The following is a 22,979-nucleotide window of genomic DNA, read 5'->3' as shown; positions in this document are numbered from 1 at the left end:
TTACATTGGTGTGTTTAAATGGGTATAGTTTATAGTGTTTAGCTTTTCCCACTGTACTGTCAAGAAATGTTGAATTCTTTTTGATGTGTTGACTTATTGTTGGACTCCATCCTATGACATTTGTTATCCGGTTTGTTTACACACATACACACTTTTCAAAAACATGTAAGAACGCTGCTTATGTGTTTACTTGACCACATAAGCCGCGTTCTCTGGGAGTGTTAAACTTCTTTCTCGTAATCCCTTAAGCGGCATAAGGAAAACTGTGTTCTTGTTAACATGACGTTTCAGAACAAAAATTTCTGCAAAAATCCTGGAATAAACCGTTTTCTTAAAGCTGCAATATGTAAGATTTTTTGTTTCAATATGAACAAATTGCCATTATTGATTGAGTAAATAAACAATCAGTGTTCAAAACAATGTCCTTACCTTAACCCGATTCACTACTGTAAGCTTATAAAAATTATTTTTATTTTGAGCTGTCGGGTTCGATTTAGCACAAAATAGCTGGCTTATGACGTTCATCCTTGCGTCATTACGCCATGTCCGCACACACTGGAAAGAAGTACCGGCTGTCTCATGTTCCAGCTGGAGAAACTAACCACGCTGTTCAACTCAGTTCAGTAACACTCACACAGTTCAGGACAGCATCATTGCAGTCTAGATGGATGTTTATCTGTTATCCGCTTGGCGAAGTTGTTTACCTGCTATAATGTTTGGATATGTTTTCTGGTAGGGTTGTTGAAGCTTATATTGCTTGTCATGCATTTATGATTTAAACATTACTCGTGTGTTTACCGATCGCGATGTATCTACGTTGTCCGGTGAAGTTACTGTGACATGTTTAATATGTATGATTCTGAAACTAACTTCTTGTAATTGTTATATTGCATATTTAAGCATATTATTTTTACATTTAATAAAGTATATTTTATCCCCATCATTATTTAATCCTCGTTTTATGTTTTTAGTTTACGGTGTTATTGTGTGCATTGCATGGACATACTATTGTAGTAACTGAGGCTGGACAATATAGTATAAAAATAATAAAGTCTTCTATTGAACTCGTATCAGCCATATCACGAGTTGAACCTTTTAAATTGAAAATTGTACTACAATTCAAACATTAATAGTAGTTAAAACACTTGAATAATCATATTAAGATCTACTGGTGGTGGCTAAGGAGAGTCCCCTGTTCTATATTTAAAAGTGTTTTGAGTGTAGCGTCAGAAATGCGATTTAAGTGTAAAATTCATTCAAATGTGTAAAGAAGAGTGTTGTTTATCTTCATCAAAGCAAATAATATTTCAGTTTCAAATGTTTAATCATATTACACAATATCAACATGAAAATAGCACGTTATGACTCCAGTCATGATCACACACAGTCGATGTCCAGTTAAGCTCAAATTGGGAGATTCATCCGGCAGAAGATCAGTGCCGAAACACGACTGACGTAATGTATTTTTCCGCAAATTGCTTGCGATTTTAAGTTTCAACCACAGATGTCGCTAGAGAGCACAAAGTTACATAGTGCAGCTTTAAGTAAACGAGGTCATTGCGATACAACAAGAAAAAACATGGCAAATAGTTCACTTCAAATAAAGCTAACATCCATGAATTAATTTTTCACAAGTCAATTGAATAATAGAAGCAACAAGAAGACTGCAATGGATATAAGCAATTCAATGATCAACATGACAAGGGATGCCTCTACAGTAGAACTTCATACATAATGTCTGAGGCAGATTTAATATCTACATTTGCAGTTTCCAAATGTAATTACATGTAAAATACATAAATAAGCAAATTGTATTGAGTTCCCCCATCATAAACTAGTACATGAGAACACAGAGTGTTCAATTTAGTGTATCAAATTAAATTGAAAAAAATATTGATCATCATGAATTGAACGTGGATAATTTATAACACTAAAAGGAACAACTCAATATCAGGTAAAATGTTAAAGTGTTCTGCTGTATTTCAGTGGAAAAAAGTAATTATTGGACATTTACTTAATTGTATTATTTATTTATTTATTTTAATGGCACGTTGCTGCCACTTACACATTCCCACAAATCACAAAATAAAAAGATATAAATCTTCTCACTGTCTCGAAGGTAGCATGTGCAGTCCTGTGCCTTCGTGGTGGACGGGGTCTGACGTGAGTCACATGACGCAGAGGTGAACCCTGGGTAGGCAGGGTGGACAGACCTTCCCATGATGCCGAGCGTGAAAGGGGAGCAGACGGCTGAGGAATGGAGACTAAAGGTGAGGAGTTAGGGTCATCACCTAGACCTGCAGAAGAGTAATAAAAGGATATTAAAATAAATGAGGGAGTAAATATAAATACTAGACTGTCAAGATACGGCTGGGACACATTTTTATACAGTTGCTAGGGTGGCTGCTACAGGGCTGCCCTAGAATTAACATGGCCTGGGACAAAAAATTTATGGGTGGACCCCCTATTCCCCAGGCCCAACAAATAACCAACACACAGAAGACTGTAGCAACCCCCATCACAGGTCCTGGGACAATATTCCCGGTTATTAAATAAATTCAACAGAGCCACAAATATGATATAAGGAATGAATGGATTTAAGCTGTCCAGGAGGAACTGACAAACATGAAGCCATTTTCATTTATGAAGTATACATGACCTAAAACTTAATGAGCATCCAGTTAAAAATTCATCATTATCCTGATTTCCTCCTACAGGTGTGTGTGCATGTGTGTGCGACTCACTGAGTCTGTTGGACACAGGACGGATGCGTCTTGTCCTTGAGCTGCGTTTCTTAATAGCAATAGTGTCCTGTATGCAGGCGGAGAGAACAACAGTGAGAACATCGCAAACTGAACAGATGATGAAGTTGCCGATTTACATGATATGACAGATACTGTAAATACCAGCAAACACAGTGATGAGTCAGCTGTGAGAACAGCTTTGAGACTCAATCTAACACACTCACTATGCTGATGCCAAAGTCATCCTCCACCATGTCTAGTATGTCGGTGTGTCTGTGTGCATGTCTGGCCGTTCCTCCATCTTCCAGCCGTCTCATCTGTGAAACTTGCCGAAGCTGTGATGACAAACAGATGCATGAGAAACAGCAATGAATGTGCACGTGCTCAGAATGAAAAGACAATGGACAGAGAGATTGGTTTGCAGTACCAAGGTTTTGTGTGTAGCATAGAGTTCCTGCAGGATCTGGTCCACTATAGAGTTGGTGAGATAGGAGACCACAGACAGCTTCACCTCCCTAAGAGTGAAAAAGGTGGAGACATGAAGAAGTATGTTAGAATACACAAACCCCAAAAAACTAAAGGGAAAGTTCAACCAAAAAAAAACACTATAAGGTGGATGACACAGACTAATTGCAGAAAAATCTGTGGTTTTGCTGCAGGCAGTAATAGGGGAGGGACACTGTCATTCTAAATAGCATTTGGTCAAAAAACGGTTATGCCGGTGAGGGCGAGATGAGTCATAAATTTTTGGACCATTTCCAGAAAGAGACAGTCAATTTTAAATGTGCATATCTGTTAAAGTGAGTTTAATCAACTTTAAGAGTACACTAGCATATAAATGTCTCCAAAGCTAATAAACATGGGCTAAAAGCAACAAAACTCTTAAAAGGAACCAAGTGCCTTGTTGGAAAAGATATTACCTAGACATGCATGCCTGTTAGCTGGACCAACCTCAGTACATCCACACAGTTTTTAATGTGATTTGTAGGGAAATACCGATATATAGGTTTTTACCAATTAATCGGAGAAGGGTATAGCTGCAGGCACTGCTCCAAAAAGGGGCATGAGCTCCAAATCACCACTGAAGATATAGGGAGCCCCAAACCTAACCCTTTCCTGAACCATAATCATGAGTGGAAGTGACACCCCCTTTCTGGAGTTGGCGCAACCCCCTTTTGGAGTAACCATGTCCCATTTTGGAGTAACCCTACCCCCTTTTGGAGATTCTGCCCCCATTTTGAGGTCTACGGCCTGCAGCTATACCTACTTGATTAATCAGTGCTTATAGTTGCTTTTTAGAACTATCGGTTATCTGCAAAAATCTATGCTGATTGTTTCCAATATTTTTTTAAAAATTATTATTACTATTCCTCCGTGGCCAGCGCTGGAGGATTCTACATTTAGAACAGCTTAGTTCAATAGTATAATAGTGGCCTCTAGAGGTGAAATTAAAACAATCACTGACAGCTCGTGGGGATTTGTTGTATCTAAATCTTTCATCATTGACTAAATTAATTCATATTTTTTATCCTCACTTCAATGCATATTTTGTTATTTTCATTTGATAATCAAGTTCTAAACTGAATCAAGGGCAATATAAATTGAATATATACTGTGTATATATACAGTTTAAGTCAGAATTTTACATACACTTATGTTGAAGTCATTAAATCTAATTTTTTAACCACTCCACAGATTTCTTATTAGCAAACTATAGTTTTGGCAAGTCATTTAGGACATCTACTTTGTGCATGACATGAGTAATTTTTCCAACAATTGTTTACAGACAAATTGTTTCACTTTTAATTGACTATATTACAATTCCAGTGAGTCAGAAGTTTACATACACTAAGTTAACTGTGCCTTTAAGAAGCTTGGAAAATTCCAGAAAATTATGTCAAGCCTTTAGGCAATTAGCCAATTAGCTTCTGATAGGCTAATTGGAGTCAACTGGAGGTGTACCTGTGGATGTATTTTAAGGCTTACCTTCAAACTCAGTGCCTCCTTGCTTGGGAAAATCAAAAGAAATCAGCCAAGGCCTCAGAAAAAAAAATTGTGTACCTCCACAAGTCTGGTTCATCCTTGGGAGCAATTTCCAAATGCCTGAAGGTACCACGTTCATCTGTACAAACAATAGTACACAAGTATTAACACCATGGGACCATGCAGCCGTCATACCGCTCAGGAAGGAGATGTATTCTGGCTCCCAGAGATGAACGTAGTTTGGTGCGAAAAGAGCAAATCAATCCCAGAACAACAGCAAAGGAACTTGTGAAGATGCTGGAGGCAACAGGTAGATAAGTATCTATAGCCACAGTAAAACGAGTCTAATATCGACATAACCTGAAAGGCTGCTCAGCAAGGAAGAAGCCACTGCTCCAAAACTGCCATAAAAAAGCCAGACTACAGTTTGCAAGTGCACACGGGGACAAAGATCTTTTTGGAGAAATGTCCTCTGGTCTGATGAAACAAAAATTGAACAGTTTGGCCATAATGACCATCGTTATGTTGGAGGAAAAAGGGTGAGGCTTGCAAGCCGAAGAACACCATCCCAACCATGAAGCATGGGGGTGGCAGCATCATGTTGTGGGGGTGCTTTGCTGCAGGAGGGACTGGTGCACTTCACAAAATAGATGGCATCATGAGGAAGGAAAACTATGTGGATATATTGAAGCAACATCTCAAGACATTAGACAGGAAGTTAAAGATCAGTGCAAATGGGTCTTCCAAATGGACAATGACCCCAAGCATACCTCCAAAGTTGTGGGAAAATGGCTTAAGGACAACAAAGTCAAGGTATTGGAGTGGCCATCACAAAGCCCTGACCTCAATCCGATAGAAAATTTGTGAGCAGAACTGAAAAGTGTGTGCGAGCAAGGAGGCCTACAAACCTGACTCGGTTACACCAGTTCTGTCTGGAGGAATGGGCCAAAATTCCTGCAACTTACTGTGGGAAGCTTGTGGAAGTCTACCCAAAATGCTTTGAACCAAGTTAAACAATTTTAAGGCAATGCTACCAAATACTAAAAAAGTGTATGTAAACTTCTGACCCACTGGGCATGTGATGAAAGAAATAAAAGCTGACATACAGTAAATCATTCTCTCTACTATTATTCTGACATTTCACATTCTTAAAATAAAGTAGTGATCCTATCTGACCTAAGACAGGGAATGTTTCTACGATTAAATGTCAGGAATTGTGAAAAACGGAGTTTAAATGTATTTGGCTAATGTGTATGTAAACTTCTGACTTCAATTATATACACACACACACACACACACACAATGCATTCAGAAAGTATTCAGACCCCTTTATTTTTTCACATTTTGTTATGTTGCAGCCTTATGCTAAAATGCTTAAAAAAAATTCACATCAATCTACACTCCATACCCCATAGTGACAAAGCAAAAACCAGATTTTTGATAACTGCAAATTTATTAAAAAGAAAAAACTGAAATATCACATTGAAATAAGTATTCAGACCCTTAACTCAGTACTTAGTTGAAGCACCTTTGGCAGCGATTACAGCCTCAAGTCTTTTTGGGTATGATGCAACAAGCTTTGCACATCTGGATTTGGGTATTTTCTGCCATTTTTCTCTGCAGATCCTCTCAAGCTCTATCAGGTTAGATGGGACCGTCAGTGGACAGTCATTTTCAGGTCTCTCTGGAGATGTTTGATTGGGTTCAAGTCCGGGCTCTGCCTGGGCCACTCAAGGACATTCACAGAGTTGTCCCTAAGCCACTCTTGCATTGTCTTGGCTGTGTGCTTAGGGTCATTGTCCTGTTGGAAGGTAAATGTTTAGCCCAGTCTGAGGTCCTGAGCGCTCTGGACCAGGTTTTCATTAAGGATATCTCTGTATTTTGCTGCATTAAGCTTTCTTTCAACCCTGATCAGTCCCTGCTGCTGAAACACACCCCCACAGCATGATGCTACCACCATCATGCTTCACCGTTGGGATGATATTGTGCAGGTGATGAGCGGTGCCTGGTTTCCTCCAGACATGACACTTGGAATTGAGGCCAAACAGTTCAATCTTCATTTTATCAAACCATAGAATCTTGTTTCTCACAGTCTGAGAGTCCTTTAGGTGCTTTTTTTAGTGTCTTGCCCTGAGGAGAGGCTTCCATCTGGCCACTGCAAGTTTCTTCCATCTCCACACATGATCTCTGGAGATCAACCAGATTGACCATCGGGTTCTTGGTCACCTCTCTTACCAAGGCCCTGCTCCCCTGATTGCTCAGTTTGGCCGGGCTGCCAGCTCTAGGAAGGGTCCTGGTTGTTCCAAACTTCTTCCATTTGAGAATTGTGGAGGCCACTGTGCTCTTGGGAACCTTCAATCCGAATTTTTTTGAATCCTTCCCCAGATCTGTGCCTCGACACAATCCTGTCTCTGAGCTCTGCAGTTCCTTTGACCTCATGGTATGGTTTTTGCTCTAATATGCATTTTCAGCTGTGAGACCTTATATAGACAGGTGTATGCCTTTTCCAAATCATGTCCAAACAATTGGATTTGCCACAGGTGAACTCCAATCAAAGTGTAGAAACATCTCAAAGATGATCCAGAGAAATTGGATGCATCTGAGCTAAATTTAAAGTGTAATAGCAAAGGGTCTGAATACTTATGTCAGATATTTCAGTTTCTTTTCTTTTTAATACATTTGCAAAGTTATCAAAAATCTGTTTTTGCTTTGTCATTATTGGGTATGGAGTGTAGATTGATATGACATTTTTGAAGCATTTTAGCATAAGGCTGCAACATAAAATGTGAAAAAAATGAAGTGGTCTGAATACTTTCTGAATATATATACACAGTTGAACTCAGAAGTTTACATACACCTTAGCCAAATACATTTAATCATAGAAAATATTCCCTGTCTTAAGTCAGTTAGGATCACTACTTAATTTTAAGAATGTGACATGTCAGAATAATAGTAGAAAGAATTGATTTATTTAAGCTTTTATTTCTTTCATCACATTCCCAGTGGGTCAGAAGTTTACATACACTTTGTTAGTATTTGGTAGCATTGCCTTTAAATTGTTTAACTTGGGTCAAACATTTTGGGTAGCCTTCCACAAGCTTCTCACAATAAGTTGCTGGAATTTTGGCCCATTCCTCCAGACAGAACTGGTGTAACTGAGTCAGGTTTGTAGGCCTCCTTGTTCGCACATGCTTTTTCATTTCTGCCCACAAATTTTCTATTGGACTGAGGTCAGGGCTTTGTCATGACCACTCCAATACCTTGATTTTGTTGTCGTTAAGACATTTTGCCACATCTTTGGAGGTATGCTTGGGGTCACTGTCCATTTGGAAGACCCATTTGCAACTGAGCTTTAACTTCCTGGCTGATGTCTTCAGATGTTGCTTCAATATATCCACATCATTTTTCTTCCTCATGATGCCATATATTTTGTGAAGTGCACCAGTCCCTCCTGCAGCAAAGCACCCCCACAACATGATGCTGCTACCCCCATGCTTCAAGGCTGGGATGGTGTTCTTCGGCTTGCAAGCCTCACCCTTTTTCCTCCAAACATAACGATGGTCATTATGGCCAAACAGTTCAATTATTGTTTCATTAGACCAGGCTTCTTCCTTGCTGAGCAGCCTTTCAGGTTATGTCGATATAGGACTTGTTTTACTGTGGATATAGATACTTGTCTACCCGTTTCCTCCAGCATCTTCACAAGGTCCTTTGCTGTTGTTCTGGATTGATTTGCACTTTTTGCATCAAACTACGTTCATCTCTAGGAGACAGAATGTGTCTTCTTCCTGAGCGGTATGATGGCTGTGTGGTCCCATGGTATTTATACTTGCATACGATTGTTTGAACAGATGTATGTGGTACCTTCAGGCATTTGGAAATTGCTCCCAAAGATGAACCAGACTTGTGGACATCCACAATTTTTTTCTGAGGTCTTGGCTGATTTCTTTTGATTTTCCTATGATATCAAGCAAAGAGGCACTGAGTTTGAAGGTAGGCCTTAAAATACATCCACAGGCACACCTCCAATTCAGTACACCTCCTATAAGAAGCTAATTTGCTAATTGTCTAAAGACTTGACATAATGTTCTGGAATTTTCCAAGCTGCTTAAAGGCACAGTTAACTTAGTGTATGTAAACTTCTGACCCACTGGAATTGTGATAGTCAACTAAAAGTGAAACAATCTGTCTGTAAACAATTGTTGGAAAAATTACTTGTGTCATGCACAAAAGTAGATGTCCTAAACGACTTGCCAAAACTATAGTTAACTAATATTAAATCTGTGGAGTGGTTAAAATATTAGTTTTAATGACTTCAACCTGCGTATGTAAACTTCTGACTTCAACTGTATATACACAGCATATTATATATGCTATATACGCACTCAAAACTCTTCATCTGGTGTATATACAGTGCATTCAGAAAGTACTCAGACCCTTTCATTTTTTTCACATTTTGTTATGTTGCAGCCTTATGTTAAAATGCTTTAATTTTCTTCACATCAATCTACACTCCATACCCCATAAAGACAAAGCAAAAAACAGTTTTTTGATAACTTTGCAAATGTATTAAAAAGAAAAAATATCACATTGACATAAGTATTCAGACCCTTTGCTATGACACTTGAAATTTGGTTCAGGTGCATCCAATTTCTCTGGATCATCTTTGATATGTTTCTAAACTTTGATTGGTGTCCACCTGTGGCAAATTCAATTGATTTGACATGATTTGGAAAGGCACACACCTGTCTATATAAGGTCTCACACCTGAAAATGCATATCAGAGCAAAAACCAAGCATGAGGTCAAAGGAACTGCCTGCAGAGCTCAGAGACAGGATTTGGTCAAGGAACAGATCTGAGGAAGGCTACAAAAAAATTTCGTCTGCATTGGAGGTTCCCAAGAGCACAGTGGCCTCCATAATTCTTAAATGGAAGAAGTATGGAACAACCAGGACTCTTCCTAGAGCTGGCCGCCCAGCCAAAATGAGCAATCATGGGAGAAGGGCCTTGGTAAGAGAGGTGACCAAGAACCAGATGGTCACTCTGGTTGAGCTCCAGAGATCACGTGTGGAGTTGGGAGAAACTTGTCGAAGGACAACCATCACTGCAACACTCCACCGATCTGGGCTTTATGGCAGATTGTCCAGATGGAAGCCTCTCCTCAGTACAAGACACATAAAAAAGCACCTAAAGGACTCTCAGACTGTGAGAAACAAGATTCTCTGGTCTGATGAAATGAAAATTGAACTGTTTGGCCTCAATTCCAAGCATCATGTCTGGAGGGAACCAGGCACCGCTCATCACCAGCGCAATACCATCCAACGCTGAAGCATGGTGGTAGTAGCATCATGCTGTGAAGGTGTTTTTCAGCGGCAGGGACTGGGGGACTAGTTAGTGTTGAAGGAAAGCTGAACACAGCAAAATACAGAGATATCCTTAATGAAAACCTGGTCCAGAGCGCTCAGGACCTCAGACTGGGCCGAATGTTTACCTTCCAACAGGACAATGACCCTAAGCACACAGCCAAGACAATGCAAGAGTAGCTAATAGACAGCTCTGTGAATGTCCTTGAGTGGCCCAGCCAGAGCCCGGACTTGAACCCAATCGAACATCTCTGGAGAGACCGGAAAATGGCTGTCCACCAATGGTCCCCATCCAACCTGACAGAGCTTGAGAGGATCTGCAGAGAAGAAAAGCAGAAAATACCCAAATCCAGGTATGCAAAGCTTGTCGCATCATACCCAAAAAGACTTGAGGCTGTAATCACTGCCAAAGGTGCTTCAACTAAGTACTGAGTTAAGGGTCCGAATACTTATGTCAGTGTGATATTTCAGTTTTTTCTATTTAATTTCTGTTTTTTTTCTTTGTCATTATGGGGTGTGGAGTGTAGATTGATGTGAAACAAATAAATAAAAGCATTTTAGCATAAGGCTGCAACATAACAAAATGTGAAAAAAAAAATGAAGGGGTTTGAATACTTTCTCAATGCACTGTATATAGACTACAAAAAGCTTAATTTGGTGAATACTTTAATATAGAGCATTGTAATGGCAAGTCAGAATCAGAAGTCACCGTAATTTCAAAATTAGAGTCCCCAGTGTGTGTTAGGCTTGTTTATAGTTAAAAGTCCTGCATTATGCACCAAATCTTCATTTTTACTGGTCAACCAGTTTTGTTTGAACAATGAACTGCATGTGGGATTTTATTCATTTTGGACTCTTGTCTGTGCCCGTCATAGTAAGGAATGCTGAAGAAAATCCAATACATTCTATTAATCGAATTAAAAATCTATCAGCTGATTAATCAGTTATCAGCCTTTTCCACCACCTTAGTTATTGGTATATCGACAAAATCCACTATCAGTCAACCTCTAGTGATTTGAGCTAAAGTAGCAAAATTATGTTAAACTTTAGTGGTGATTTGATAAATGATGAAACATAAGCTTACTGAAACAACTTGCTGAACTGATTTGATAAAAAGGACTTCTTATTGTGTAATTCTCATCCTCCGCAACATAGCTAAAGCTCAAATGTTGTGATTCACCCTCCTAATGACAAACTGTTGATTCCAGAGCTATTAACCCATATGATTCCACCTCCATGCCCTGCTGTCTTACTCCAGAGCTCTGTTGATGTCCTGAGCTGCTCTCTCCATGAGCGCTGTGCGGATGGATGATCGAGGGATGGACACACGCTCGGAGATGGAGGAGAGAGGAGGAGAGAGACACTCTGCAGCTGCGCATGATAGTGGACACAGTTCCCGGCACAGAGACACCATAGAGTCCACGATTACCTGCACAAATCCGCCATCAATCCTTTTATCAATCAAACGAATCAATTATAAAAAGACAGCAGATATAAATCAGGCTGAAGCATGAAAGAGAGAAATATCACCTGCAGTTCTTTATCAGCAGCCTTGGCCAGTTCTCCAGCCAGCGAATCCAGTCTCTGTCTCACTGGCCCATCCACTGACAGCACATGGGCGAGCTCACACAGAGATGGGTACAGCTAGAGGACAGTACAGATAGTGCATGATTCACACACCTGTCAAATTCTCTTGCTCTCCTTCTCCAATGCACGAGAGATCTATACTACCAGTCAAAAGTTTGGACATACTAGATTTATCTCTAAAAGCTATTGTGACTATATGCATTAAAAACATTTTTAAATGGATGAGTTCGACTGCATAGTGAAGAAAAATCAGCGGACAAGTGCCCAGCATATGGCTGCAAAAAGTATTTGGACAATGAAGGGGCTGTTCAGACTGAACACTTTCTTGCATTAGAAAAAAACTAGACACAGCGCAACGAATAAAACAGAACATGTCTCAAGATGCGTTTTTAAAAATTTAAGTTGAAGTCTTTTTAACTTTTTAAAAAAATATGTTGTTTCAGAGAATGCCTAGAGTGTGCATGCAGTAGTTGTTTTCTAGGGAAAGACTTTGACGAAGCTAAAATATAAGATAGTTTTGATTTAACATTGTTGCTTACTACTGTACATAACTCCTGTACTTCAATTTGTGTTATTTAATTGTTTGTTACTTCCTCTTTTTTTTTTTTTTTTTTTTGGAAAAAATTATAAAGAGTGAGTCGGTACACAAACACACTCACAGCTCGAGAATTCCTGGCCTCCTTGAGGACCTGTCTGGCAGACTGTAGCTCCTCCCCTTCACCTGTTCCTCTCAACACACACACCTGCTGCTGCACACGCACACACAGACGCTCCATTACCTAGGAAAACAGGAGCAGAGAGAGAGAGAGAGGAGAGTTCTCAGAGAGGTTAATCTCAAATACAGAGCAAAGAACAGCCCAGGTTCACATTAACATGTGAAAGAGATTCTTTCTCTCACACAGAAGTTGAAAGCTTTTAAAAATGTTAAAATACTTTGTCCTATCCCAGTTTAATGTGCAGAAACATCTATAAGTAACCCATTCGTAGTCTGACTTCCCAAAGAGTGTAAAAACTGTGGCTCTGTGGCACTTATAACATTGCTCTGTTTGTTTGAGTGCTCCAACTGGTAAAATGGGTACTTTAATTAAACCATTGGTCCAATCAATAATATTTTTTTGCTGAAAATTAATTATAGTAGATGTTTTACCAGTGCCCAAATCTTTTTGGAGACTTTTAAAAGCACGAAGTGGACTTATATTTTCCCCTGTCTACTGCCTTTGATGTCCCAGCCAGCTCATATGCTGGCAGGATTGGTTGGCACTACTATTAGTGAATTTACACACTACTGCTTTAAAGTGCAGGTGTAAATAATTAAGAATTTAAAGTAAAAAAAAAAAAAAAAAATCACAGATTTCCAGTTGATTTTGAAATATGTTTTGGACACTTCGGGACTTTAGTTACCAGTAAGTCTGTGTCAATTCAGATATTTCATAAAATGCAAAGCAATGAAAATCGCTATTAAATTCTTAATTAAACTCTGTTAATCTGAGCTGGCAGAACTGAAATTGAAATGACCCAAACTCTGACCCAGCTACAGATAACCAGAGTCCCACATTAGTATCATCATTTACATGACTATGTTCTTATTGGGTTAGACAGTACGGTGTCACTAAGTCTGAGCTGCAGGAGATTAAAACAGACCGGGACAGGTAGACAGAGAGACAGAATGAATGGGAGAGATGCTAAGGAAGTGATCCACACCTGTTCTGCAGTACTGGTGACCAGACCCTGATGCAATCGGAGAGCCTGTTTCTGAGAGAAACGCTGTGTCTGGTTATTCCTTAACAGAGCCCGCTGGATCTGAGAGAAACAGAACAAAAAACAGAGAATCAGAGAGAGAGAGAGAGAGAGAGAGGGAGAAAAAAGAAATAGATAGAGAATACTCAATAATTGCAAAGAAAAGAACAATGATGTTCAGATAACTCTTGCAGTCATGTGGAAATGCTTCTAATTGAGGTGCAGATTAACAAGATAAATGTATCCTCTGCTGTGTCTCTGTCTCAGTAGTGACCTTGTAAAATGACAACTTCTCTCAGGCTCATTAAAGCATGTGCACAAACATTTCACCACTGTGGGGCTGTAAATTGCAAAACAACAGGACATGCAGCATTATAAAGATTTAAAGGAGTCATATCAAACTGATTTTCCTTGTTCTTTTAAAATAAATTGTTTGTACAATGTAAAGCTTGCTCCCCAGTCAACCCAAATTATTTATTGAAACTAAGGTGTAAAAATGACTCTTAAATTATCTTCGCAAACATAAGCACAATTAATATATGACTGCCCAGATTTACACATCAATGCCTAATCAATAATTTGACTCAAACAGTCACAGTGATCAATAAGAAGGAAAGGATAGATACTAATATTCCCAATCATCAAAAGAAGAAAATACCATAATCCCAGTTGGACACATTAAAAGGATATCTCACCCAAGAATGAAAATTCTGTCATCATTTACTCACCCTTGTGTTGTCCCAAACCTGTTTGGTTTTCATTCCTCTGTGGAACACAAAAGGAGGAGTTAGTCTCAGTCACCATTCACTGTCATTGTATCTTTTTTCCATACAATGAAAGGGAAAGATGACTGAAGCAAAATTCTGACTAACGTCTCCTTTTATTTTCCCCGGAAGAAAAAAGTCATACAGATTTAATTAACTATCCATTTAAAGGGATAGTTCACACAAAAATAAAAATTCTCTCATCATTTTCTCTTTCTCATGCTATCCTAGATGTGTATGACTTTCTTTCTTCTGTAGAACACATACGGAGACTTTTAGAAGAATATTTCACTTCTGTAGGTCCATACAATGAAAGTGAATGGTGACCAGTCATTTCAAGCTCCAAAAATCACATAAAGGCAGCATAAAAGCAATCCATACGACTCCAGTGGTTAATATCTTCTGATTCGATATGATAGGTGTGGGTGAGAAACAGATCAATATTTAAGTCCTTTTTCTTTTTTATTACTATAAATCTCCACTTCCACTTTCACATTTTGAAAGTGAAAGTGGAGATTTATAGTAAAAAAGTACTGAAATATTGATCTGTTTCTCACCCAAAGTGATTGCATCGCTTCAGAAGACATATATTTAACCACTGGAGTCGTATGGATTACTTTTATGATACCTTTATGTGATTTTTGGAGCTTGAAAGGTCTGGTCATCATTCACTTGCATTGTGAGGATCTAGAGAGCTGAGAAATTCTTCTTAAAATCTTCGTTTGTGTTCAGCAGGAGAAAGAAAGTCATATACATCTGGGATGACATGAAAGTGAGTAAATGATGAGAATTAAATTTTTGGGTGAACTATCCCTTTAACTCTAAGAGTCAGAAAGAAGGTGGAAAATTGTCATGTTAAATTACTGAATTACTGTTTTTGGTGCCTAATAGTAAAGTTTAGAACAAAAATCTGCATTCTCACCTTGGTTAGTGCCTGTTCTGTCCTATCGGGGGCGCTGCGGTACGCCTGTGTGACATCACTGAGTGGGATAGGCATGTATTGCAGAGTGAAGTTACTGTAGAGAAAGAAAGAGGAAAAACTCAAAGAAGGATTAAAGCTTTCCCAAAACACCAGAACACAACCAAAGAATAGGCTCCAGCAAGCTGGAAAATGTGCTTAACTGTCAATTTGTGTCTCCAAAGCAAGTTGATTTAAAGCCTGTTTTTTCTTGTTCGTTCTTTCTTTATACTGTTTCTTTCAAGTGTTTTCAAAGTGATTTGTACCAAGAACAACATTCTCACGATGATTACAGTCCTCTGAATGGGGCCCCAAAGTTCAGGTTTGCTTAAAATTTCTACATTAAATTCTAGTGGTGCAGATCTCCAGGGAAGAGGTGAGTTTCCAGAACAATGGTCTAATTGTGCATCACAGGCAAGTCAGGCAGAGAGGTGATGAAAGACTATGCAATCACACACTCAAAGCTTTATGTAGACATGGACTGAAAAGTCTGTATTTTTTTTCCCCCAGTAACAGCATGCTGTGTAAAAGTTTCTAAGAGGGATGATGGAGTGAGTTAGTGCTCACATGGGTAAGTATGCACTAAGGAGCATGGATGACATGAATCTAAAAGTGTGTACGAGTTTGTGTGTTTGTGTATGTCATACTGTTCCAGGGCTCGAGCCACATCTTGGAAACCTGTGGCAGATGTGTTATTTCTATCCCACGTCACACTTCTAAAAGAAAGAAACAAACCAAAACATCATCACATAACATTAATAATGAACGTCATCACAATAACTTTTTTCATATTATTAAATAACAGTATTATTTCATGCAAGTTTTATACTATTTAACTAGTAGGTCCACACAGAATGTATTTTTAAACATTTTCTGCACTGTAACACTGTAAACATCCATTTACACAACATTAATTTAGCCTCCCTAAAAATACCCTCATGGACCATTACTGCTTTTTGGTAGCTCTGTCAGGTTGGATGGGGACCATTGGTGGACAGCCATTTTCCGGTCTCTCCAGAGATGTTCGATTGGGTTCAAGTCCGGGCTCTGGCTGGGCCACTCAAGGACATTCACAGTTGTCTATTAGCCACTCTTACATTGTCTTGGCTGTGTGCTCATGTGTAAGGAGATGTGTAAAACTTTGTTAATAACTGGCTCTATGTTAATAACTGGCAAATAACTGGCAAATGTTAACATTTCTCAGGCACTTTAAGCGTTACACAAACACTTCACTTCTGTGGGACTGTAAATTGCAAAACAGCAGGACACAAACACTACAGAGATTTAAAGGGGTCATATCATAGAAAAACATACTTTGTATCTTTACGTATCTTTCAAAATTCAAGCTTGCTCCCCAGTCAACCCAAACTACTTATTCAATCTAAGGTGCGACTTATTCAGAAACATTTACATATGACTACCCACATTTACACATCAACATCAATTACACATCCAAATTTGAATAAACAAACCTGCAAAGTGCGGGGGATATGTAAAAGTTTGTAAATGACTGGTGTTAAAATTCCACAGAAATCTGTGGTGCTTTCCATGCAAGCTAAACATGATCACATGGTAAGTCGGCAAGTTGTTTCCGAGAGTTCTGGTATCTTAGTATCGGCCACATTTGGCCGACACACCGATAAGCGGCATTTCCTATCAGACATTTTTGCATCGGCTCCAGTGTGTTTACAACCAGTGGCACAGCCAGAAGCATTTTGGGTCAGCAGCCTGAGATTCGGAGATTGCATTTTTCCCTCTAACATAATTTTTTTTCTCCACTGATGGTTTAGGTTTAGGCTTGGGTTTTGGGTTTGGGGATACAGTTTATAAAATATGCATTGCTCTTTACTGTATAACAGCCTGTACATCTGAAAACAACTCACTTTTGGATTTGCCTAAACGCCCAATAGCAGTTACCGCTTTGGCCAATGGGGGCAGTGTTTCCCATTTCAGTAAGCACACACCATTTTTAGCCAAAGAAAAGTCAACCTACTGTTTCCGATTTCACTGTAAGATCAGTATGGCAAGCTTAGTAATAATTATTCTCCCTTTATTGTGGTATTAGAATTACAAAATAAATTGCATAATATTTAATTTCCCCATATGATAAACTAAACACTCAGAACCAGAGTTCTGTACCTGAGCGTGGTGTTGATCTGTAGGGCTTTACTGAGCATCCTCGCTCCTGTGTCCTCCAGTCCGTTCCCACTCAAATCCACCTTCTTCAGACAGGCATTGCTGCCGAGAGCGTTCACAAGCACTGTGCCCCTCGAACGCAGCCTGGAGTCAGCCAGAGACAGACTCTGCAGGGCCTGTCAAGACAGAGGAGCAGCAAGAGTGTGTGCTTGTGTGCATCCCCCCATGTGTGTGCTATGTCTGTGATCTGTAAAAACATTGCTTAATAATTGATCAAGCACTCTGTGATATCGGCAGTGAGAGAGCTGCGAGCCCTGAAGGATAGAGAGAGATTAAAAAGAAAGAGGGTGAAAGAGACAGATGTATGGATGGATAGATGAATCACTAGGCCTTTAGACTGGTTTTGGATTTTTTTGGGTGGAGGGAGGACAGACTAAATATTCCAAAACCTAGGAAGCTGCATCGTGGCATACTGCCTACACAGGCTGCCCACCTCTAAGGCAGCATTCTCACTGAAACTATAACCTCATAAGTGACTGATTTGGAACGCTCTACATATGCAGCAACTCTGTGCATCACACAAATAGTGTAGGAGATTCCACTTACAATTGATTTCAATGGGGTTTGACATTGGCATGTTGCTAAGGTAACAACACGATACTCTAATAAGCATAAACATACATAGCACGCAAAAATATTGGGTAAAACAGTCATTTTTTATTTGGTTAAAACTATCTGGTATTTTTCATCGATCCTTGTTATGACACTATCGGTTAGGTTTAGGTTTAAAGTTTAGGGTAGGGAGGTAGGTTTGTTGATTTAAAACTCACTAGAGCATTAACCTTAAAAACGTCATCTATATGGGAGAAATTTTAACTCGCTTTTGGCGCCACATTGTAGACATTTCACCTCAGAACACTAGAGGCGCTTTAACAACTGAGTTTATTGCACTTTCACACAAATCACGACTACAACGGCTGATTATGACTTTAAAAACACTTATTTTTCGCACAATTACTCACACACTGCTATGTTATGATATCTAAACACTTTTACTCTCTAGACTCATTTACACACTTAATCTAATTTGGTTAGCTTCCACAGTAGCTCACCTGATAGAGTGTTGGACTTTGGACTTGGAGAGCCTGCTGTTTGAAACCAGTCAAGCACGCAAACTGACACATAAGACGAGAGTGTCAGAAGTGACACGAGATGACGTAATTGCTTCAGAAAATTTGCTTTTTCATTTCTCAATTTGTTTTTGGACACTATTGGTTAGGTTTAGGCATTGGTTTAGGGTAAGGATGTCTGTTTTGTGTCTACCCCTCATTTAATATTAGATCACTTTTGGTTAGATTTAGGTTTAAGTTTTAGGTTAGGGAGGTACGTTTTACTCATTCACCTTTAAAACCTTGTCTGAATGCAAATACCATTTCATTTGCTTTTGGCGCCGGCCATTTCACTGGGAAACTGCAGCCAAACATGTAATAAGGCTTGTAATTTCGTTTTGTAAACATGTTGCCACTTTAAACTGAATTTTCCTGAGACCAGGCTGGTTTGCAAATGTGTTTGATCCAAGAAGGAGGGTGCAAGGCAGGTGCAGGAAAGAAAGAGTTTTGAACATGTGTGTAAATGCGTGTGTTTGTGAAACACTCACACACTCTTCCTCCTGCACTAGCTGCACTAGTTTCTGCAGAACCTCGTCCAGAACCCTGAAAACACACGGGAACAGCAAGAATCACATACACACACACACACCTGTAAACCCCACCAACTTAAAGATTAATGACACTTCACACAGCTGCCCTGGTCTCTTCCTCTGCCTCATGCTTCTGAGAGCCTCCTACTGTGTGTTCACATTGGGTTTGTGATTGCACACTATTTCACAGACTTACCTTATCTGTCTGTTTTAGTGTGGATATTTGTTGTACTATTAACCTGTGCTTTCTTAAGTCGTCTTTACACAGCTGAGTTAAGGCAGCTCTGAACAGCCTCTGTGCCAAATTAAGTGCATAGCTTTTATCAGGCATAAAAACCATACTAATATATGTCAGCTCTGATCCACCTTAGCCCCTAATAACAGATGCAGACATACACTGATGAGCCAAAACATAATGACCACCTGCCTAATATGCTGTCGTTCCTCCTGGCACCAAAACATTAGCAGCAGATCCTTCAAGTACTGTAAGTTGCGAGGTGGAGCCACCGTGGATTGGACTTGTTGTCCAGCACATCGCACAGATGCTCATTCAGATTGAGATCTGGGGAATTTGGAGGCCAGGGCAACACCTTGAACACCATGTTCCTCAAACTATTCCTGAACAATGTGTGCAGTGTGGCAGGGCTCATTATCCTGCTGAAAGAGGCCACTGCCATCAGGGAATACAATTGCCATGAAGGGGTGTACCTGGTCTGCAATGATGTTTAGTTAGGTGGCACATGTCAATTTGACATTCACATGAATGGCCAGACCCAGGGTGTCCCAGCAGAACATTGCCCAGAGCATCACACTCCCTCCATCAGCTTGTCGTCTTCCCACGGAGAATCCTGGTGCCATCACTTCCCTAGGTAAACGGCACACATGTACATGGCTGTCCACATGATGTAAAAGAAAACGAGACTCATCGGACCAGGCGACCTTCTTCCACTGCTCCAAGGTCCAGTTCCGACGCTCATGTGCCCATTGTAGACGCTTTTAATGGTGGACAGGGTTCATCATGGGCACACTGACCGGTCTGCGGCCACGCAGCCCCATACACAGCAGGGTGCGATGCACTGTATGTTGTGACACATTCTTCCCGTTCAAATTTTCTGTGACTTGTGCCACAGTAGACGGGATAGCCTTCATTGCCCTCGTGCATCAATGAGCCTTGGGCGCCCAACACCCTGTCACCGGTTTGTGGTTTGTCCCTCCTCTGACCACTGTCGGTAGGTACTCACTACTGCTGACCGGAAGCACCCCACAAGCCTTGCCATTTCAGAGATGCTCTGACCCAGTCATCTGGCCATAACAATTTGACCCTAGTCAAAGTCAGTCAGGTCTTTACTCCTGCCCATTTCTCCTGCATACAACAAACAGTATTGACTATGACAACTGATTGTTCGCTTACCATCTAATCCACCCAGACCTTGACATGTGGCCTTGTAAGGAGATAATCAGCTTTATTCGCTTCACCTGTGTTTTGGCTCATCGGTGTATATTTTATAATGTATCATTTATAATATTGTATTTATATATACTGTATATATATATTTTTTTTATATTTTCATTAATTGTGTCGTGTTACTTTCTATATCATTAATTTAATATTTAAAACATTAATTTCAACCTAAATTTCATAACTGAAAGGTTGTAGGTTCAAACCCTAGAAGGGGTGATTCATGAGCTACCATTATTGTGCCCTTACAAGGATGGTTCAGCCAAAATATTTCATCATTTACTAACCATCATATTGTTCCAGACCCACATGACATTCTTCTGTGAAACACAACAGGAGATGTTAGGCTAAATATTAGCCTCAGTCACCATTCACTTCCATAGCATCTTTTTTTTTTCCATACAATAAAAGTGAATGGAGACTGAGACTGAACATTCTGACTAACATCTCCTTTTGTGTTCCACAGAACAAAGAAAGTCATAAGGGATTGGGACAACATAAAGGTGAGTAAATTATGACAATTTTCTCTTTTGGGTGAATTATCCATGTAAGAGAATATTCTGTGCTAAATACCGACAGCATGTGTGACATGTTGTTGATTACAACAGAAAAAATAAGCATTCATCACACTGTTTCCAAAGTGACGTAACTGTCCATAAAACACTGTTTACATGCTGCAGACTCCACCCACAGAAATGTTGTTAGTAATACAACCAGATGTTCATCCACCAAGTATTCCCAATTCAAAAGGACAATTTAGACTTTACAACTACAGTTAAACAACACACATTTTTAGTGAACAATTCACATACAGGTGTCAAGAATTCATGTCAAGTGCTTTAACAGAGGTATGAGCCTAACATTTCTGCTTTTAAACCCTCTAGCCTGTGTGCTGGCTAGGCTTCTATTGAAAATCATTTACAGCAAATGTTTTTGTTGTTCATGCTTACAAACTGAGAGCCCAGTTAAAATGCCTTTCTTTGGTAACTGACAGCATGCCACAGGGGCTGTAAGTGATTTTTTAATGGAATGGCACACAGAAAATGTCTCTATAGCCTGAAAGATATCACAGAATTACGTGTCCTGAAATATCACTCCTGTTTTTGTGACAGCACTCTTTAAAGTCTCCAGGCAAACAAAACGGTTACTTCGAGCCACAGTCAGATTCTTTCTTTAGCCAATCAGAAGACTTTGGGGTGCTTGTCTACCTGTCAATCATTCTGCTAGTTCATAGGGCAGCCCATATGTGGAAGTAGGAAGCTGAGAGAGCGGTAGGTGAAGCTGCTCATTCAAGTCAAACACAATATTCAGCTTAATAAGCAGTTATGTATAAGTTGTACATTCTTCGTTTGAGCACTATTTTGCTACTGCTGCTTTTACAACTTTGACAACACTGAGATGATGCACTGCTGCTCAACATCTGATTACAACAGTGTATCTCAGTAATACAATGGTATTTTCAGTGGGCAGGGTTTTGAAAAGAAGGGGCATGTCTAATTTAGTTGCAAAGGTTCTACAACAGCTAAAATCACTTACTGCACCTTTAAGTTTTAGTAACCTTTTATTTAACATTGCTTTAACTTGGACTATTCCTTTAAGAAAGGCACTTAACCCCAGACTGCTTCAATGGGACTATCGCTGTTGCAAAAATTGTAATTTTAAGTAACTATGTATAAATGCATCTGACAAAATGAATAGATGTATATGTAGTCTCTGTGCCTCTCATTGGGTCAAAGATCAAGTACCTCCCCTTGATGTTGAAGTTCTTGCCCAGCAGCAGGTGTTTGAGGGATGGGTGTCTGGAGAAGGTAGGAATAACAGACAGCAGATCAGCATCCAGCCCTGTAATGAACACAGAGATGCACAGGCACAGTCAATCATGACTGAAGAAAATGCAGGAGAGAAAGAAAGATAGACAGGATAAAGGTTAGTGAGAGAAGAGTCAGATAAAAGCTTCCTTTGATTTATGCTGTTGGGTGTCTCACCGTTGTCTGAGATGTCTAGTGTGCTAATGCAGGAGACTCGAGGGAACAGGTCCCGTATTATACCTGCTCCAGCAGACCTTAGCTGAGAGACAGACAGAGAGAATGAAAAAGAGATAGAGAAAGATGGAGCACACAGGGGCAGAGAGACAGGGATAATTCAAAGGCTCTATCGTGCATAATTTATAAAAGCAAGCACTCATATTTTTCTGGAAGTCAAACATAGTTTCATAATTTGTGCGAAATGGTGAAATCGTCATTGTGTGGCTTGTAAAAAAAAGGTACATTACTATACAGGCATCAAATTTTAATTAGCCTCATATCCAACACTTTATTTTAAGAAAGAGAGTAAAACATTTATGTTTTTGTCCAAAACCAACTCGCATGATTTCCTACAATTGTGCCATCTCGTACAAATTACTATGACTTGTCCTAAGACGAGGTTGGGTAGACCATGGCAATAGTAACACTGAAAGTCATAGGTTCAATTCTAAGAAACCGTACATTCTAATAAGACATTCTCAGCATATATATATACACTATATTGCCAAAAGTATTCGCTCACC

At 39.6% G+C, this 22,979-nt stretch overlaps 1 protein-coding gene across 3 annotated transcripts in view; it reads right to left on the bottom strand.

Annotated features, from left to right (window-relative positions):
- LOC127442319 (capping protein, Arp2/3 and myosin-I linker protein 3-like) overlaps positions 1-22,979 on the bottom strand; it is a 105,912-nt gene that overhangs the window by 27,427 nt on the left and 55,506 nt on the right. For all 3 annotated transcript variants that reach the window (XM_051700244.1, XM_051700243.1, XM_051700245.1), the window contains exons 18-31: positions 22,417-22,498; positions 22,177-22,273; positions 18,931-18,985; positions 17,277-17,449; positions 15,785-15,853; positions 15,102-15,195; positions 13,380-13,478; positions 12,338-12,457; positions 11,622-11,735; positions 11,345-11,520; positions 3,172-3,259; positions 2,969-3,079; positions 2,745-2,811; positions 2,110-2,297 (exon numbers count right to left, since the gene is read on the bottom strand). In XM_051700244.1, the coding sequence (XP_051556204.1) occupies positions 2,110-2,297; positions 2,745-2,811; positions 2,969-3,079; positions 3,172-3,259; positions 11,345-11,520; positions 11,622-11,735; positions 12,338-12,457; positions 13,380-13,478; positions 15,102-15,195; positions 15,785-15,853; positions 17,277-17,449; positions 18,931-18,985; positions 22,177-22,273; positions 22,417-22,498 (1,533 nt within the window). The remainder of the gene's footprint in view (positions 1-2,109; positions 2,298-2,744; positions 2,812-2,968; positions 3,080-3,171; positions 3,260-11,344; positions 11,521-11,621; positions 11,736-12,337; positions 12,458-13,379; positions 13,479-15,101; positions 15,196-15,784; positions 15,854-17,276; positions 17,450-18,930; positions 18,986-22,176; positions 22,274-22,416; positions 22,499-22,979) is intronic.

Source organism: Myxocyprinus asiaticus, chromosome 6, assembly GCF_019703515.2.
Source record: "Myxocyprinus asiaticus isolate MX2 ecotype Aquarium Trade chromosome 6, UBuf_Myxa_2, whole genome shotgun sequence".
NCBI classification, from domain to species: domain Eukaryota; kingdom Metazoa; phylum Chordata; class Actinopteri; order Cypriniformes; family Catostomidae; genus Myxocyprinus; species Myxocyprinus asiaticus.
This window is presented reverse-complemented; position numbering and strand designations above follow the sequence as displayed.